Source organism: Ambystoma mexicanum, chromosome 5q (genome assembly GCF_040938575.1).
Source record: "Ambystoma mexicanum isolate Mex_15411 chromosome 5q, UKY_AmexF1_1, whole genome shotgun sequence".
NCBI lineage: Eukaryota > Metazoa > Chordata > Amphibia > Caudata > Ambystomatidae > Ambystoma > Ambystoma mexicanum.
The window spans coordinates 906,813,731-906,829,039 of NC_090933.1; the positions used below are offsets into that span (position 1 = coordinate 906,813,731).

The window sequence follows — 15,309 nt, forward strand, 5'->3', positions numbered from 1 at the left end:
CCCTCAATTCTTGTACGGGTTTCATGCGGCCGGTTCCCTCGGAAGCAGCAGCAGCATTTGGTGATTGGCCAACCTCCCGACAACGCCCCCCTGCCATTTCTGGTGCAACGACTGCAGTGTCGGGGACCTTGACCTCGAGAGAGCCAGTGCCGGCCAGTCCTGTCACAAACAGAATTCAAGTTACTGGTTAATGTAGTCTTCCCAAAACACACAATGCTTCCTCCCGTAAAGAGGACTGTGCGGTATCCCACAGCATCCCCCCCCCCAGGCCCTCCACTCATTCCCTTCCCTTCCAGCGTCTTCAAAACATAGTCCTCAGCCCACTGGAAGTTCCTTATAAGAACACAGCATTTTCCTCGGTATCCACTGCGGTGGGGCTTTGGCGCACTATAAAAGCGTCCGAAGCTGGAGGGACCTCTCAACCATCACGGCGAAGGGCCCATGAAACCAGCCCACAGAGACCAGGGAGAAATCCAGCCAACGTCTACACACTCACCCAGGGAAGATGGAGTAATGAGACTCCAGCATGGTAGCCAACTGATGAATGATAAAACCTGTCAGCAAGAAGAGGGGGCAAGCGCAACGTCTGTGTGAACGGGTTTCACATTTCTGCTTGGGGAAAAACTAAACATCTGTTTAAACCACGTTGAAAGTGAAACCGTCTCCATTTCATGCAACCACAATAAAAACAAACACTAAACTACACGGCCCTTATATATTGTATTCTTCCGCAGTCTTGCACATTTAAAATGCAAGCCATTTGAAAACTCCCCTCGAGCTGGCGGTGCCAACGTACATTGGTTTCTGAGGCAGGTTAGTTTATGGTGCTGTTATTGACATAGGCGAGGTCTGTCGAGAGAAGAGACATCACAAGTGGGCATGTAAACATGTGGCTCGTGCCCTGACAAAGACCCTTTCTGTTTGTTTTAAATGTTACTCTGCTTCCCCCTAAATCTAAAACGTAATGGAGGGTGGAATTTAAATGCAACCGAACCACTGGAATTCCGGGGTGAACTGGCCTATAGAGGACTCTTGAGACTTCCGGTAGGCCTCTGCACCGTAGGCCTCTTTTGTGGTAACCTATTTTATTTTCTCATAGGAAAATGGTTGGCATACCTCAACAGATGGCTCATCAGACAGATGAAACGCACCACAGGTTTTGGAGATCGGTCATAGGGGAAGCGATCGCTAACCCCAGCTATGACCAAATCTGCTCTGTGCCCGTTCGCCCCTCTCCCTTCTAGTAAACGCGAGTTCGAGTAGCTCTCTCCCGAGGCGCCTAGTGTTCCGATCCCACTCAATACAACTTTAGCATAGCATCCCTTTGCATTTCGGGGCCCAGAGTAGCAGGTGCCGGCAGGCAGGCAGCGCCGGCCACACCCCTGCTTTAGGGGAGAGCATTGCCTGGGTGGGTGATTTTGGTTGGGCCGCTCTCCGGTAATTGCAAGTGTCCACTCCTTGCAGATGACCAGCATGAAGATAAAACCACGGGTTAATGTTCGCAATTTTTTTAAATGGGCAAGAAATATTTCAAAAGACGCACGAATTAAGAAATGTTAATTGTCGGTAGAGGTGGACTGATCGAGCCCAAGAGTGGTAGGGTCCTGCGGCACGCATTGTATCTTGGCTGTAGAACACAAGCTCGCCTCTCTAATCCCGCAGGGGCGCTGCACCCGTGTTCAGAGCCCTCTGGTGCTTCCTTGTATACGGCTACTCATTGGTCCTCTAGGCTGGACTGTAAAAGACGCCATTCCTGCCTGCGCATAGAATGGAACCACCAGTGAATACCGAGGGAAGATTTAAGCATATAAATGTCAATATATACGCCACGTGCCCGGTCTACCAGTCATTTGGCAGGATTATATACGCAGATCACGACTAGACTCGAGAGCACCACCAGGGCATAGAATGGCACAACCTGGACATAATTACACGAACACTTAGTATATGGTGGGAGTAGCTGGGCTTATCATGGCGGTACCTGCATATCGTGCCGTTGGGTGAGCATATGTCACGATCGGATGGCACTACCTGGATATCTGTGACTACTTCGACACATTTCTGCACTTGGATATAGTCGCAGTTACGAATTATACACTCGATAACCTCCATAGCTCAAGTCGACGGTACATGTGGGGGGACGGAGTCCACCCACTTTTTTCAGAGGGTTGACTCAGCCCCCCCTGCTAAAAAGAGAAACAGACTGTCCTACTTGAATTCATGAATTAAAACCAACCTCCGGGATCGAAATGCAGTTGTCAGGTTTGTAGGCTGGACACTTCCCCACTGCACTATATAACATGATAGAAAAAAAACGAAAAACTAAAAGGTGAAATGTCTCATTTCGGTACTGCAAGTCCCAGGGAAAACATTTGTATTGGCTGAGTCACTGATTTAGTCTGTTTAAAACATGTACATCGTTAAACGTTTTCAAAAACATGATTAGAAGAAAATATCCTCTCTTGGTTTTGTTTGAGTGTTGATTTTATGAAAGGCAAATGCCATTCGTCCTGTGTAATTTGGGTGGTTATGTAAAGGCTATTTAATGAAATATGAATATTTCACCTTGATATGTTAATTTCTGTTGACGTCACATCCGATCACCTTTGTTGGCGAGTCCCCCACTTAAATTTTTAGGACTTGACCCCTGATAACCTCAACAAATACTTGCCCAACATGAATACCAAAAACCCATCCTAAACCCACAAGCACGTGCTTTCCACGAGTACACCGACATACACTACGTAACCCTTACATTAAAAGGTTCACTGCCGACTCGGTCTGCGATTGTTTAAAGAAAGAAATGAAAGATCTGTGGGACAGTTTTTAGACATAAAAGGGAACCCCTACCCGGTTTTTTGACTCCCCACATGTCGAATTCCCAGCCCTCTAGACGCTGCTGCTAACGAGGGCTACCCAGCTTCACGATGCTCCATTTAGCGACATCACGCGGAGCGGATGAAGGGCTGAATGCAGAGGGTAGGAGCTAGCTTGCCTGCTATAAAGAACCCAATGTAGCGCCAAAAGCAAGATTGTCCAACTTTACCAGCCTCAAACGATGTCACCCTTATCAAATTAATGTGGGTTAACGAACGATTAAGCAAAAGCAATCCACTGCATTGGGGATGAAACATGCCGCGCCCTGCGTGCCCTATGCCAACATATCAATTACAAACTCAGGCCGGAAGGGTGAGGACAAACCGCGGATACATCTCTAGAATAATCCTCTGAAGTCTTAACAGAAGGACGTCCACATTAATACCTCGCGAGGAGCGTTACAAACGTACACTGCATACGCGGAAAGTGTACTATACACAAGATAATGCCCGCTCCTCCCCAACTCCGACTACACATGGTCTTTACATTAAAAATGCATAGCAGGGCATCTGCAGAAGAGCAACAGCGAGGTTAATTACCAGCACCTGCGTTTACATTCGAAGGGCACTGTGCACCATACGAACCTGTAAATGCCTTTCATTACCGGAGCTTTCGTGGTATAGATAAGTCGCCTCATCGTGCCAGACATGATTGCGGGACGCTGACTTCAAGCCTCTGCTCCGGTAAATGGACATTTAAAGGTCACGAGCAAGCCTTTAAAGTGGACTGCGTGTTAAAAATTAACCCAGGGTCGCTGTTCCCTCTAAAAATGCACTGCCCATGTGAAACAGTGGTGCAGCCGAGAATGCCAGGGCTCCCTGGCTCGACTCCTGCAGGAAAAAGGGCCCAGATTTGCGTTCGGGTTATAGAGCATGCATAATACGCAATGCTTGGCACAGTGGCCAGGCTGCAAAGGGACAATTCGAAAATCCAGAGGTCAACGTGGGAGGGAACTAAAAGGGTAAGACCTACCCTTACTTTTCTTCATTATCCATCATCGTTTCCCTTACTTTATGTGAACTGGCACACGTTGCAGGATGGCAGGGCAGACCGCATTTGTGGGAATTTCCGCTGAACCGTTTATTTGAGGGGGCGGTGGGAGTGATAGTGAGCATGGGGTCTGGGTGGGAGGTGCGGGTCTTGCAAAGGGGGCTGGGCAGAAGTAACATCGTTCCCCTATTTTTTTTTTTTACACTTCGATCCCTGCGTAGAGCCAATGCTCATCTGGGTACAAAACATATACCCAGTGTGCGGAACAGCATCAGTGACGAGCATCAGTGACGTAACACCAATGAGGCTATCGGGAGCCCTGGCTTGACAGAACAGGATACAGGGGTTAACGGCGCCTGAGCTTTGTTGTTAACAAAGGCCCTGCAATTACTAACGTAAAACATGTCATTGTTAGCACCTGCAGTCACATGCATACAATTTTATGCAATTGAAATAGTTATGTGGGGTTAGTACTTGCATGTAAGCAGAGTGATTGGAAGGGTAAGGGGGACAGGAGACAGCTTATTCTCACAGCAAACCTCAAGTGTGTGGTTTCGGATGTGAAGGGGAGAGTTTACCGCTTGTAACATTGAAGTTTCACTGGACTAGTCTCATTAGAATGCATAAAGAAGTTAGATGCCCCCAAACAAGTAAGTCTGCCTCTCCGACATTCTCTGAAGTTAGTGCCTCTCCCAATATTTGAAGCCCCCTCCTTCCTAGACATTTTATCGTAGATGCACCCCTAGAAAAGGGCAGTTGAGCGCATTTGCTTTTTGTTAAGCAGAGATGCTGAGGGAAGCCTTTCCTGAAACTTGCAGCATTAAAGTTTTACTGTGTTTGTGCAGAAAAATGTATTTGCACAAATGCAGCAACACTTTATAGCTGCTAGTTTCAGGAAAGGCTTCCCTCACCTCTGTGCCCAACAAAAACCAGGCACACATCATCCACCTCCGACCCCCCCCCCCCATGAGAGCCAACATAGAACAAGGTTATGTGCTCTTTCACATCCGAGGTGAGGGGGCTGAAAGAGGTGCGGGACGAATTGTTGCATGTTAGCTCATTATGTATGTATTTATGCAAGGAGCATGTATATTCATTATATAATGTGTGTGAAGGAGGGCATGATGAATGGGGACTGGGTGCACGCGTGAATGAGCGAGTGTACAGTGAATGGGGCGCAAGTGAATAGCACGAGTGTGTGAATGAATGTTGTGCAAATGTGTGTGCACACGTTTATGTGTAATGCTGGGCAGAGGAGCCAATTTTGGCAGGTAGGGTGTGGGGGTTGGGGCATAGGGACATCATTTGGGGGGGTCACAGCTGCAACCCAGGGGGACTCCCTTGCGACCCCAACTTAAAAAAAAAACGGAAGCTCCTGGTGTGGCGGGTTTGCCCACGGTACAGGGGGACCCCACCACACCAAGGCTGGAGGGTCCCTAGCCCAGTCCTCACCCATCAGGGTGAAGCTGGGCCGGGAAGACTCAGTAGGGGTTAGAGCGGACTGTGACATGTCACATGTCACGTTCAGCTCAAACCCCTCTGCTTTCTTGCAGCTCACATACAGGAACCAGGAAGCTCTTGCATCTTAAATGTGATGCCCCTTAGGCTACCCCTTGCATTTCTATGGAATTAGGTCCCTGTTGTGGTGGACTGTGGGGTTTAATGGCAGACTCAGAATGTCAATGAGGGTTAGGCCTCAGATTTGAATTACATTGTTCTAATGGGAAAACACACACTGAAATACAAATGCCAGCCCAAACCTTAACACAGCGAAAGGACCTGGCGAGTGAGAAGCAGTTTTGCTGAAATGACAATGAACAGTGTATTATGGAACATGTGTCTTGCTGAAAAGGACACCGTACAAAATGACATGTAAATAAAAAAAAAACTTCAATTAAAGTTTGCCACATTAATAAACAAAAGTAAAACAACGACTCTGGGTTAGCCAACATGACCTTTCTAATGGACAGTGGGGCGGACTTCAACCCAGAGATTCAAAATGAACTTGCCCCACTCCTGCCTTTGCTCAGGCTTCCTCAGCTGATAAACAATTGTTTTGAACTTTAAGCCCAAGCAGAAGGATGTAGCCAAAACGTGACAGGTATTTATTGGTGGGCTGTATAAACAGAGGCTGCAATCAAGTGAAGCTGAACTTTGAAAATACGCCAAGTTGAAGACATTTTGTGGACTAATTCCTGGCATGCCATAAAGAAGATACAATCTTTGCAGTGTCCCTTAGCTCAGCTTTGGACTCCATGAGAGTGATTGATAATTTTATCGCATCCCTGAACCAGTAGCCTAATGTACAGGCCTGGATCACGTGGTTTTGAGAAAAAACGTAGAAAATGTTAAGATTTGCATACATGTTGAAGATTTCCTATTTAGTTTAAATGGACTATCTAACTGGTGATTTTCTCAGCAGCGATAAGTCGCACCAAGTTCATTCACCTGTCATTTTGAATCTAATTTCAAGGCGATTGTGTAGCCACAGATTTCATCCACATGTGAGTTTTGTGACTCGAATAATCGAAATAAAGTTTCTAGCTTCCCAATAATGTTCTGAATCTGAAAGTTGAGGAGCCAATGACTTATTACATTAGATATCAGATTAGGAAGTTTCATATTCCCCAACTATTTTAGTTTTCATATAAAGCAAAAAATGAAAGTAACCTCTACCGATTCGTCATAAGGAGGGGGGATATTAGGAACAAGTTACTTACCTGTAACTGTTGTTCTCCAGCATGGGTCTGGCATGGATTCACATGCTCATGAATATTCCCCGTCGTCAGGCTGGGAATCCTCGGTAAAGAAAAAACCAGTATCAGTTTCGTTTCTGATCTGTCTTTCGTAGTAATAACCAATCACTGGTCTCTGCGTCATACTGACCACAGCCAATGACCGCCCTCTACCTAAGGCCCGCCTCTGGCAGCCATCTTCAGATTTGGAAGCACGTGAAGTGGCAGTATGACCAAGTGAAGAGCCGCAGAGGGGTAGGCGGGAGGGTTCGCATGTGAATCCATGTCAGAGCCATGCTGGAGAACAACAGTTACAGGTAAGTAACTTGTTCCTTCTCCAGCATGGGGTCTGGCATGGATTCACATGCTCATGAATAAAGAATACATAGCAGTACACACATGCACAACCACAGGAGGTGGCAAAGGCTCAACATTAAGCATTGCATCAAACTCAACATTAAGCATCTTACCTCCTCACCGGGCTCACCTCAGGCGAACAGGTTGCGCAGCACTGCTTGGCCGACCCTGGACTCCTCCCTGGAATCCCGATCGACGCAGTAGAACTTCGTGAAGGTGTGCGTCGACCTCCACGTAGCAGCCCTGCATATGTCCAGCAGGGGCACACCAGAAAGGAACGCCGTGGTAGCTGCGATCGCTCTGGTGGAATGGGCTCTCGGACGGCCAGGCAGCGGTCGGTTTGCCAACCGATGACAGTACATGATACAGCCGGAGAGCCATCTGGAAATGGAAGCCTTCGAGAGAGCCTTCCCCTGATTGACAGGTCCAAAGTTCACAAAGAGTTGTGACGTCTTCCGAAAACACTTCGTGCGGTCCACGTAGAACTTCAGCGCTCTAGCCACATCCAGCGAGTGCAAAGTCCTCTCAGCCGGCGACGAAGGCGACGGGAAGAATACAGGCAACACCAAGGGTTCGTTGAGGTGGAAGTCCGACGGTACCTTGGGCATGAAGGAGGGGTGCGTCCTGAGCACTACCCTCGTGTCGTGAAAAGTCAAGTACGGGGCCTTGCAGGAAAGGGCCTGGATCTCTCCCACCCGTCGTGCGGAGGTGATGACCACAAGAAACGCTGTTTTCCACGACAGAAACTTCAACGGGGCCGAGTGCAGAGGCTCGAACGGAGTTCCCATGAGCTTGGTCAGCACCACGTTGAGCTCCCACGCCGGGGCCGGAGCCTTCACCGGCGGGAACGATCTGAACAGTCCCTTCATGAACTCTTTCACCAGACGATGAGACCACAAGGACGTCCGCCCCGTGGTTCTGGTGTATCGGGAGATCGCAGCAAGATGAATCTTGATGGACGCGTGTGCCAGTCCAGCTTTGGCCAGCGTCAGCAGGTACGGCAGTACTTGGGGAGCCGTAATCCGTAGAAGGTTAATCTTCTGTGCGTGGCACCAGACAGAGAACCACTTCCATTTGTGTCCGTAGCATTTAAGAGTCGAGGACGCCCTGGCCTTTGCAAGAACCTCTCTGCAGTCGGCCGGTATGTCGTATCCTCCAAACTCTAGCGCTGCAGGAGCCAGGCCTGCAAGTTCAGCGATTTCGGGTCGTGGTAGAGGATGGCGCCTCCTTCACTGGAGAGCAGATCCGCGTCCACCGGCAGCTTGATTGGCGGGGACGCTGACAAGTCCAGAAGGTCCGGGAACCATATCTGCCTCGGCAACGCAGGTGCGACGAGGATCATCCTGCACCGTGACCTCTTGAGCTGGTGCAGTGGCAAAGGAGGGAACGCGTAGAGGAACAGGCCCTCCCAGGGGAACGAGAAAGCATCGCCCATGCTCCTCGCCTGGGGAAACCTGCTGGCGAACCTCCGGCACTTGGAGTTCGTCGCCGTCGCGAACAGGTCGATCTGGGGTGTGCCCCACCGTCGGAAGAGGCGATCCACTAGATCCTGCCGTAGTTCCCACTCGTGGCACGAGCGCAGCTCCCTGCTGAGTGAGTCGGCGATGGCGTTTTTTATCCCTGCCAGATGAAACGGCACCAGAAACATCCCTTGGGCGACTGCCCAATGCCACAGGTCCTGCGCCTCCTTGGACAGTGCTGGGGACCTGGTTCCGCCCTGTTTCCTGATGTAAAACATGGTGGTGGTGTTGTCGGTGAAGATCCTCACCACCTTGCCCTTGAGGGACGGAAGGAAGGACCTGAGGGCCCAAAACACTGCACGGAGCTCCAGGACGTTGATATGTAGGGATTTCTCCGTCGGGAGCCAAAGGCCTCTTGCATGTAGATTTTCGGTGTGCGCTCCCCACCCTTCCAGGGAGGCATCCGTGGTCACTGTCTCCTGGTGGGCTGGGGTCTGGAAGTCCATGCCCGCCGTCAGATGCGCGCGGGTGCCCCACCACCGGATCGCTCGTCGGAAACTCTCGTCGAGTGTGATCCTTTCCTCGAAGCTGCCCGTCGTTTGGATCCAGCGCGCGTCCAGGAACTCTTGCAACGGGCGCATCCGGAGCCTGCACATGGGAATGAGGTAGATGCAGGAAGACATCATTCCGAGGAGGGACTTGATGGACCTCACCTTGGCCGCGTCGGCCACCAACATCCGCTGCACCTTGCCCAGGATGGTCCTGGTCCTCTCCTCCGACGGGGAGGCCCGAAGGGACACTGTGTTGAGCCTCGCTCCCAGAAACAGAGCGTCTTGCGCGGGCACCAGGTGGGGTTTGGCGTAGTTCACGGAGAATCCCAGGTCCGTGAGAAGTTGGACGGTCCTTGCCGTGTGAACCACGGCGAGCTCCCTTGTCTTGGCTCGGATGAGCCAGTCGTCCAGGTAGGGGTAGACGTGGATCCCTTCGCGGCGCAGCTGAGCCGCCACCGGTGCGAGGCACTTGGTGAACACCCTGGGTGCCGACCGTAGACCGAAGGGGAGGGCTTTGAACTGGTAATGACGCCCTTGGACCACAAACCTGAGGAATTTTCGGTGCCCCTTCAAGATGGGAATATGGAAGTAGGCATCCTCCAAATCCAACGACGACAGGAAGTCTCCTTCCTCCAGCTGACCCAGGACGTGCTGGAGGGTGACCATCCGGAACTTTTGCATCTTGATGAACTTGTTCAGACGTCGCAGGTCCAGGATGGGGCGCCATCCCCCCGTCTTCTTCTTCACGAGGAAGTATCTCGAGTAGACTCCGGAGCCCCGAAGCCTCTTTGGGACGAGTTCGATGGCGCCCTTCTTGAGCATCGCCTTCACCTCCAGGAGAAGTTGAGGGATGTGAAGTTCTTTCCTGGCCACGGGGGGGACGCGCGGACACTTTCTTTGAAACTCGAGCGCGTGGCCCCGGGCCAAGGCGTCCAAGACCCAACAGTCGGTGGAGATGGACTCCCACACGCTGACGAAGCTCGCCAGCCGGCCTCCCACCGGGGTGCTTCGGTGGGGGCCCGACCCCCCGGCCGGTTCAATCCTGCTTCGACGAGGCTTTAGCGCCTTGTCCATGGCGACGACGGCGGGGTCCGCCAGACTTGCTTCGTCCTCTGTAGGCCTCCTGAGACGACGAGCGGGCTGCTTGACGGTAGGAGGAGAAACCGCCGCCGGAACCTTTGGAGGCGCCCTTGCCTCCGCTGCTCCGAAAGGGCGTCCGTCGTTGTTGCAGAACTCCAAGGGCCCGGGCTGTCTCGGTGTCCGCTTTAATGGCCTGAAGGGAATGGTCCACTGTTTTCCCAAACAGGTTGTTCCCATCGAAGGGCATGTCCAGGACTCTGGTCTGAACGTCTTGACGGAAGTCCGTAGCCTTGAGCCATCCACGCCGCCTAAGGCAAACGCCGTTGCCCAACTGGCGGAAAACCAGTGTCGGCGATGTCCGTCGCAACGGTAATGGCGTGGTCCGAAGCCACCTCACCTTCCTGCAGGATCTCCAGGGCCTCTGCCCTCTTGTCGTCCAGCAAGAAGTCCAGCAGGGGAGCCAGTTTGTACCAGTGCTCCCTGTTGTCGTATCGGGCCACGATAGCCAAGGCGTTGGCAGCTTTAATCGTCGTCGCTGCAGACGAGATGACTCTGCGTCCCATAGCGTCCAATTTCTTTCCCTCGCCGTCCGGTGGGGAAGTCGATGTGGAGGCCGCACCCCCCCCCCCACTTTTTTCCTGGCCGCCGCGGAGACGACGGAGTCCGGGGTAGGCTGCGCCCGGAGGCACAGGGGGGCCGTGTCCGGGACCCGGTACTTTTTCTCGTACCGGTCTCTTCTAGCTGGCGTCGTGGAAGGGTTCTTGAGGAGGGTGAGGCCCTCATCCCAAATGTCGTCCAATAGAGGCACCGCGAGGACCGTCTTCCTCTTGGCCTTGCGCCGCTGATAAAGGAAACCTTCCTTCTTCTTCTCCTCAGGGCAGAGTTGGAAAAGCTCGGATGCCCTGGCGATCATTGAGTGGAACGATCCAATCTCGTCGGGCGGAGAAGCCCTGGTGGGAGGCGACGACGGTACATCCTCGTCGTAAACCTCGTCGTCCGTACCCGTCGCTGCCGTGTCAGTCCCCGTATCATCCCCTCGGGTGGACGGGGAGGAGGGCTGGAAGGGGCGCGACGGCTGAAAAGGAGGTGGAGGGTGGATCCTTCTTTTCTTGGTAGGGGGGGAACACCAGAAGGTCCCGGTTCTGGGTCCCCCGACGGGAGAGGTTCCGTCGGCAACGGTAGTCTCGTCCTTATCTCTGAGCATAAGGACTGTATAGCCAACAAAATGGCCGCCGAGTTGTCTCGCGGCGCTGGCAGAGGGGAATCCGACGGGCGATCAGGGGCCCCGTCGGTACCCTCGACGATGTCGTCGTCCCCTGCGTCGGGATCCATCCCGACGGGCCGGTCTTCTTCCACGCCGAGGCCGTGGCTTAAGACCTCGACCAGCTCCTCCTCCGAGGTTGAGGCCGAATCTACGACGACGCCCTGCCCCCCCTTTTTCTTCCCCACGGGGGATTTCACGGGGGTCCTATCGATGGGCACAAAAGAGGACTCCCTCCGAGGTGGCAGGGAGACTCTGAGCCCCGAGGTCGCCACCACTGGTGTAGCCTCCACAGGCTGAGCCAGGGCCGCCGCGACAGTTTCGATAGAGGGCTTGGCCGGATGGATTAAGGCCTTCACCACCTTAGGTGCGCTCACCGCCTTATCCTTGAGGGGGGGGGGGGACACTGCCTCGCTCCCCCTCCGCCTTCGAGCTCGACCGGGGCCTCTCCAGGAGCTTCACCGGGTGCTCGGCCTTCCTCTTACCCGACCCAGAGCGTTGGCTCGTGGTTGATGGTGCCGGGGAGGGTGCGCCCTGCCTGGCGCCCGTAGAGCCCGACCGTTCGGCGCTCCCGGTGCCAGCGGACTCGCGGTACTTGGCCTTATGTTGGACCCCCGTCGCCGGGGCGTCCTCAAAGGTCTTAGAAGACCGCTCGGATTTCTTCCTCTTCTTCTCGCCGGACGGGCTCTTCCCTTCTAGCCAGTTGGCGAGACGTTGATGGCGGTCCTTCATGGTCCGCTCCGACATGTTGCCGCAAAACACACAGTCCTTCTCCACGTGCGTCTTGTCCTCATGTAGGCAGTAAAGACAAAAAGAGTGTTCGTCCTCCTTGAAGATGTTCTGCAGCTGGCATCCAGGGCAGACCCTGAACAGCTTTCCGGGCGTCAAGCTTCCCTTCTCCTGGCCCATGACCGGGCCTGAGAAACTTCTGGAGTCCTCCAAAAGCGTAGCTCGACGAAATCTTCACCCTTGAGGGGCGCAGACGAATCCGAAACGGGTCCCCGTTGATCGGATGGAGAGTCGGTGGAGCTTGAGGCTCTTTTGACCGAAAAAACGAAGATTTTGAGAAAAAACGTGAAAAAAATAGCACTAACGCTCGAGAGCAATAGCACGAGGATCCCAACACATGAACGTGCGGTAAAAATCTGAAGATGGCTGCCAGAGGCGGTGCTTAGGTAGAGGGAAGTCATTGGCTGTGGTCAGTATGACGCAGAGACCAGTGATTGGTTATTACTACGAAAGACAGATCAGAAACGAAACCGATACTGGTTTTTTCTTTACCGAGGATTCCCAGCCTGACGACAGGGAATATTCATGAGCATGTGAATCCATGCCAGACCCCATGCTGGAGAAATATCTGTATATTAAAGGCATTTATCACTAAGTTACTAGAATTTGCCATGTAGACTTTGAGGCAAAAAGCAGTCGTGAAAAAAATAGAAAAAAAAAATATAGGTATGTGTGCCCCTCCACTTCACTTCAGCCAAGGGCCTATCGGCACAGAGGGGTTCGATCTTGGGAGGAGGAAGAGAGGATAATTCTCCAATTTATTTTTTTTAATCAATTTTATGATTTTGCAAAATCGTTTTCCTCCTTACTCTTCATTTCCGTGTTCTTTTTTGGTTGTCATTTCGTTACCATTGCTTTAGGCGGCCGAGTTTGCTGTTAGAAGTTCCATCTCCTTTTTTTTGCATTCGTCCAAGGCGGCTTTTAATATTTTTGCCGTTGCTAGGGACCATGAAGTCCTTGAGAGCTGCTAAACATCTTGTCCTTAATCTACATGGGGGTGAATCCGGAGATAGCTGCCTAAAACCATCTTGGGTGGAGGCGCCTTAAAGGGATAGTCCAGTAAAAAATTTTATTTAAAAAATAGATAGGCAACATTAAAAAAAATAAAATACTACCACTTTTTTTTTTTTTTAAACTTCCTATGTAAAATTTTGAGCTATTCAAGCTCAAGATTCGCAAAAGCAAGCACATGGGCGCATCCATTTTGTGAAATGGATGACCGCCTGTGCTGGCTTTTGCGGCACTAATGAAGGAAAAGCCAGCAAGCTGTAGTAAACAAAAGCTACCGCTGGGTGGCTTTTCCTTCATTGGTGCTGTACATGGAGGACGGGGACCGGAGACCAGAGCAGGAAAGCTGCAGCTGAATTTCACAAAATGGATGCGCCCATGTGCTTGCTTTTGCAAATTTTGAGCTTGAATAGCTCAAAATTTTACATAGGAAGTTTTAAAAAAAAAAGTGCTAGTATTTTTTTTAATGTTGCCGATCTATTTTTTTAAATACATTTTTTTACTGGACTATCCCTTTAACATGGAGAGGTCTTAAACATTCCCTGGGACGGAGAAACTGGGGAAGCCAACAGCTGATTAGGCCCTGAGTCGCAAGGAGAGCCAGATGAGGGAGGAAAGCTGGTGATCTCAGACTGAAGTGACCAGACCCCAAGCTTATCCTTGAGGAACCTGGCTGTCTTCCCCTAGCACCACAAATCAGAGGTCCCATGTAAGTAGAATTGATCAATTTAAAACCAAGTGTGTGGGGGATCTGCCTGCCTTAATATCTTCCCTTTATAGTGGATGGGGGGGCGGGCACAAAATGTGTAGACCCTTATCATATTTGACTAAATATGAATTTAAAGAATTCCCACACAGATTGGCGCAGGGGGGAGTTTGGAAGAGTTTGAAACTTCCATCCTCTCTCATAGCAGCAATAATGTCAGTCACAAAGAAACTGGGGTGTCCTGTTCAAAAAACGAAATTTGTAATTGTCACCATTCCCAAACCTTGTCTTTAAAACAAAAAGGTCATTGTCCCCAAAATGAATTTTCCAACTGATATCCCTTCCCAAAACATGTTTTTAAACAAAAGGCACACTTATTCTAAAACGAAATGTCCCATTGTCTCCCCTCCTTAAACCTTAACTAAGGGGTGCCCTTGGCTCCAAAAGAAATTTCTAAACTGTCCCTGCTCCCTAGACTTGGCCTTTAAATAGAGGAGTGCTGCATATCACTGATGCATAGGTTTTGGTGCTGGGGGAGAGGTGCTTTGCAAAGAGAAACTAGTGTAATTTCCATTGAACAATATACATTCTCTCCTGGTCATAAGTAAGTGACCCTGATAGCAGAACGATTTTGCATTGCTTTTGGGTGAAAAAGAAACACGGTGCCATTTGACACATGCCTTTTTACAAATCTGTTTTCAAACCTGCAAGCCTTTTCCAGTGTGCAGAGAAACCCCAGGTTATCAAGCACTGTACATGTCAATGTGCAACTTGTTTTAAAATCCCAACTGTGCTTTGTGTTTAATCTAAATTTTACCAAGTAATATTTGCCAGTTCATAATAAAAAAAGGAAACCATAGGTTATGTTGAAGCTTTCTTTGCTGCCCCTGAGAAGGTGGCGTGCATAATCAGTAAAGATTCATAGACAATATATATATATATATATATATATATATATATATATATATATATATATATATTCTGCCTATACCCCTGCCTGGTTCTTGGCTCATTGTTTCATTGTTGGCACAGGTGAAGGGATCTACGTGGCTCTATAGGAATCATAGATGGGGCGTGTTAAATCCCAACCAATGGTGTGTTGTGCTCTCGTTTAATTGGGAGAATGGGGACTCCCTGTGTGGAGCGTAGTCTCCCAATATACTGTTACAGGTGGGATTGACGGGTGGGGAATGGGGGATTTCGCTAAACTTGTCATTTCAGTTGGCATCCTTGATAAAGCAAGCATGATACGCGTTATGTGACTAGAATGGCATTTTGGTGCAGACAGTCTACTCATTTATTACTGTGGCATGACTGGTGTCATTTTGAGCTGGGAGAGCCAGGGATGTCTTGGCTGGAGTCGAGCCAAAGTCTCTGGCCTGGCTCTTAGGGCCAAACGTGAGCCGAGCCAGGGAAATGACACATGGAAAAGGAGAGCTCTGTGTAAGGGGTTGGAGGGGGTGGGGGGGTAGAAAGGAAGATGGGGCCCAGAAAA

The 15,309-nt window shown here is 50.7% G+C and overlaps 1 protein-coding gene across 3 annotated transcripts in view; it reads right to left on the reverse strand.

Annotated features, from left to right (window-relative positions):
• RIDA (reactive intermediate imine deaminase A homolog) overlaps positions 1-15,309 on the reverse strand; it is a 193,215-nt gene that overhangs the window by 103,167 nt on the left and 74,739 nt on the right. Inside the window, exon 1 of one of the 3 annotated variants that reach the window (XM_069621414.1) lies at positions 3,462-3,608. The exons of the other annotated variants lie outside the window; for them this stretch is intronic. Within the exon in view, the coding sequence (XP_069477515.1) occupies positions 3,462-3,526 (65 nt within the window). The 5' untranslated portion in view covers positions 3,527-3,608. Of the gene's footprint in view, positions 1-3,461; positions 3,609-15,309 lie in introns of those variants that run through there. 3 annotated transcript variants of the gene reach the window in all.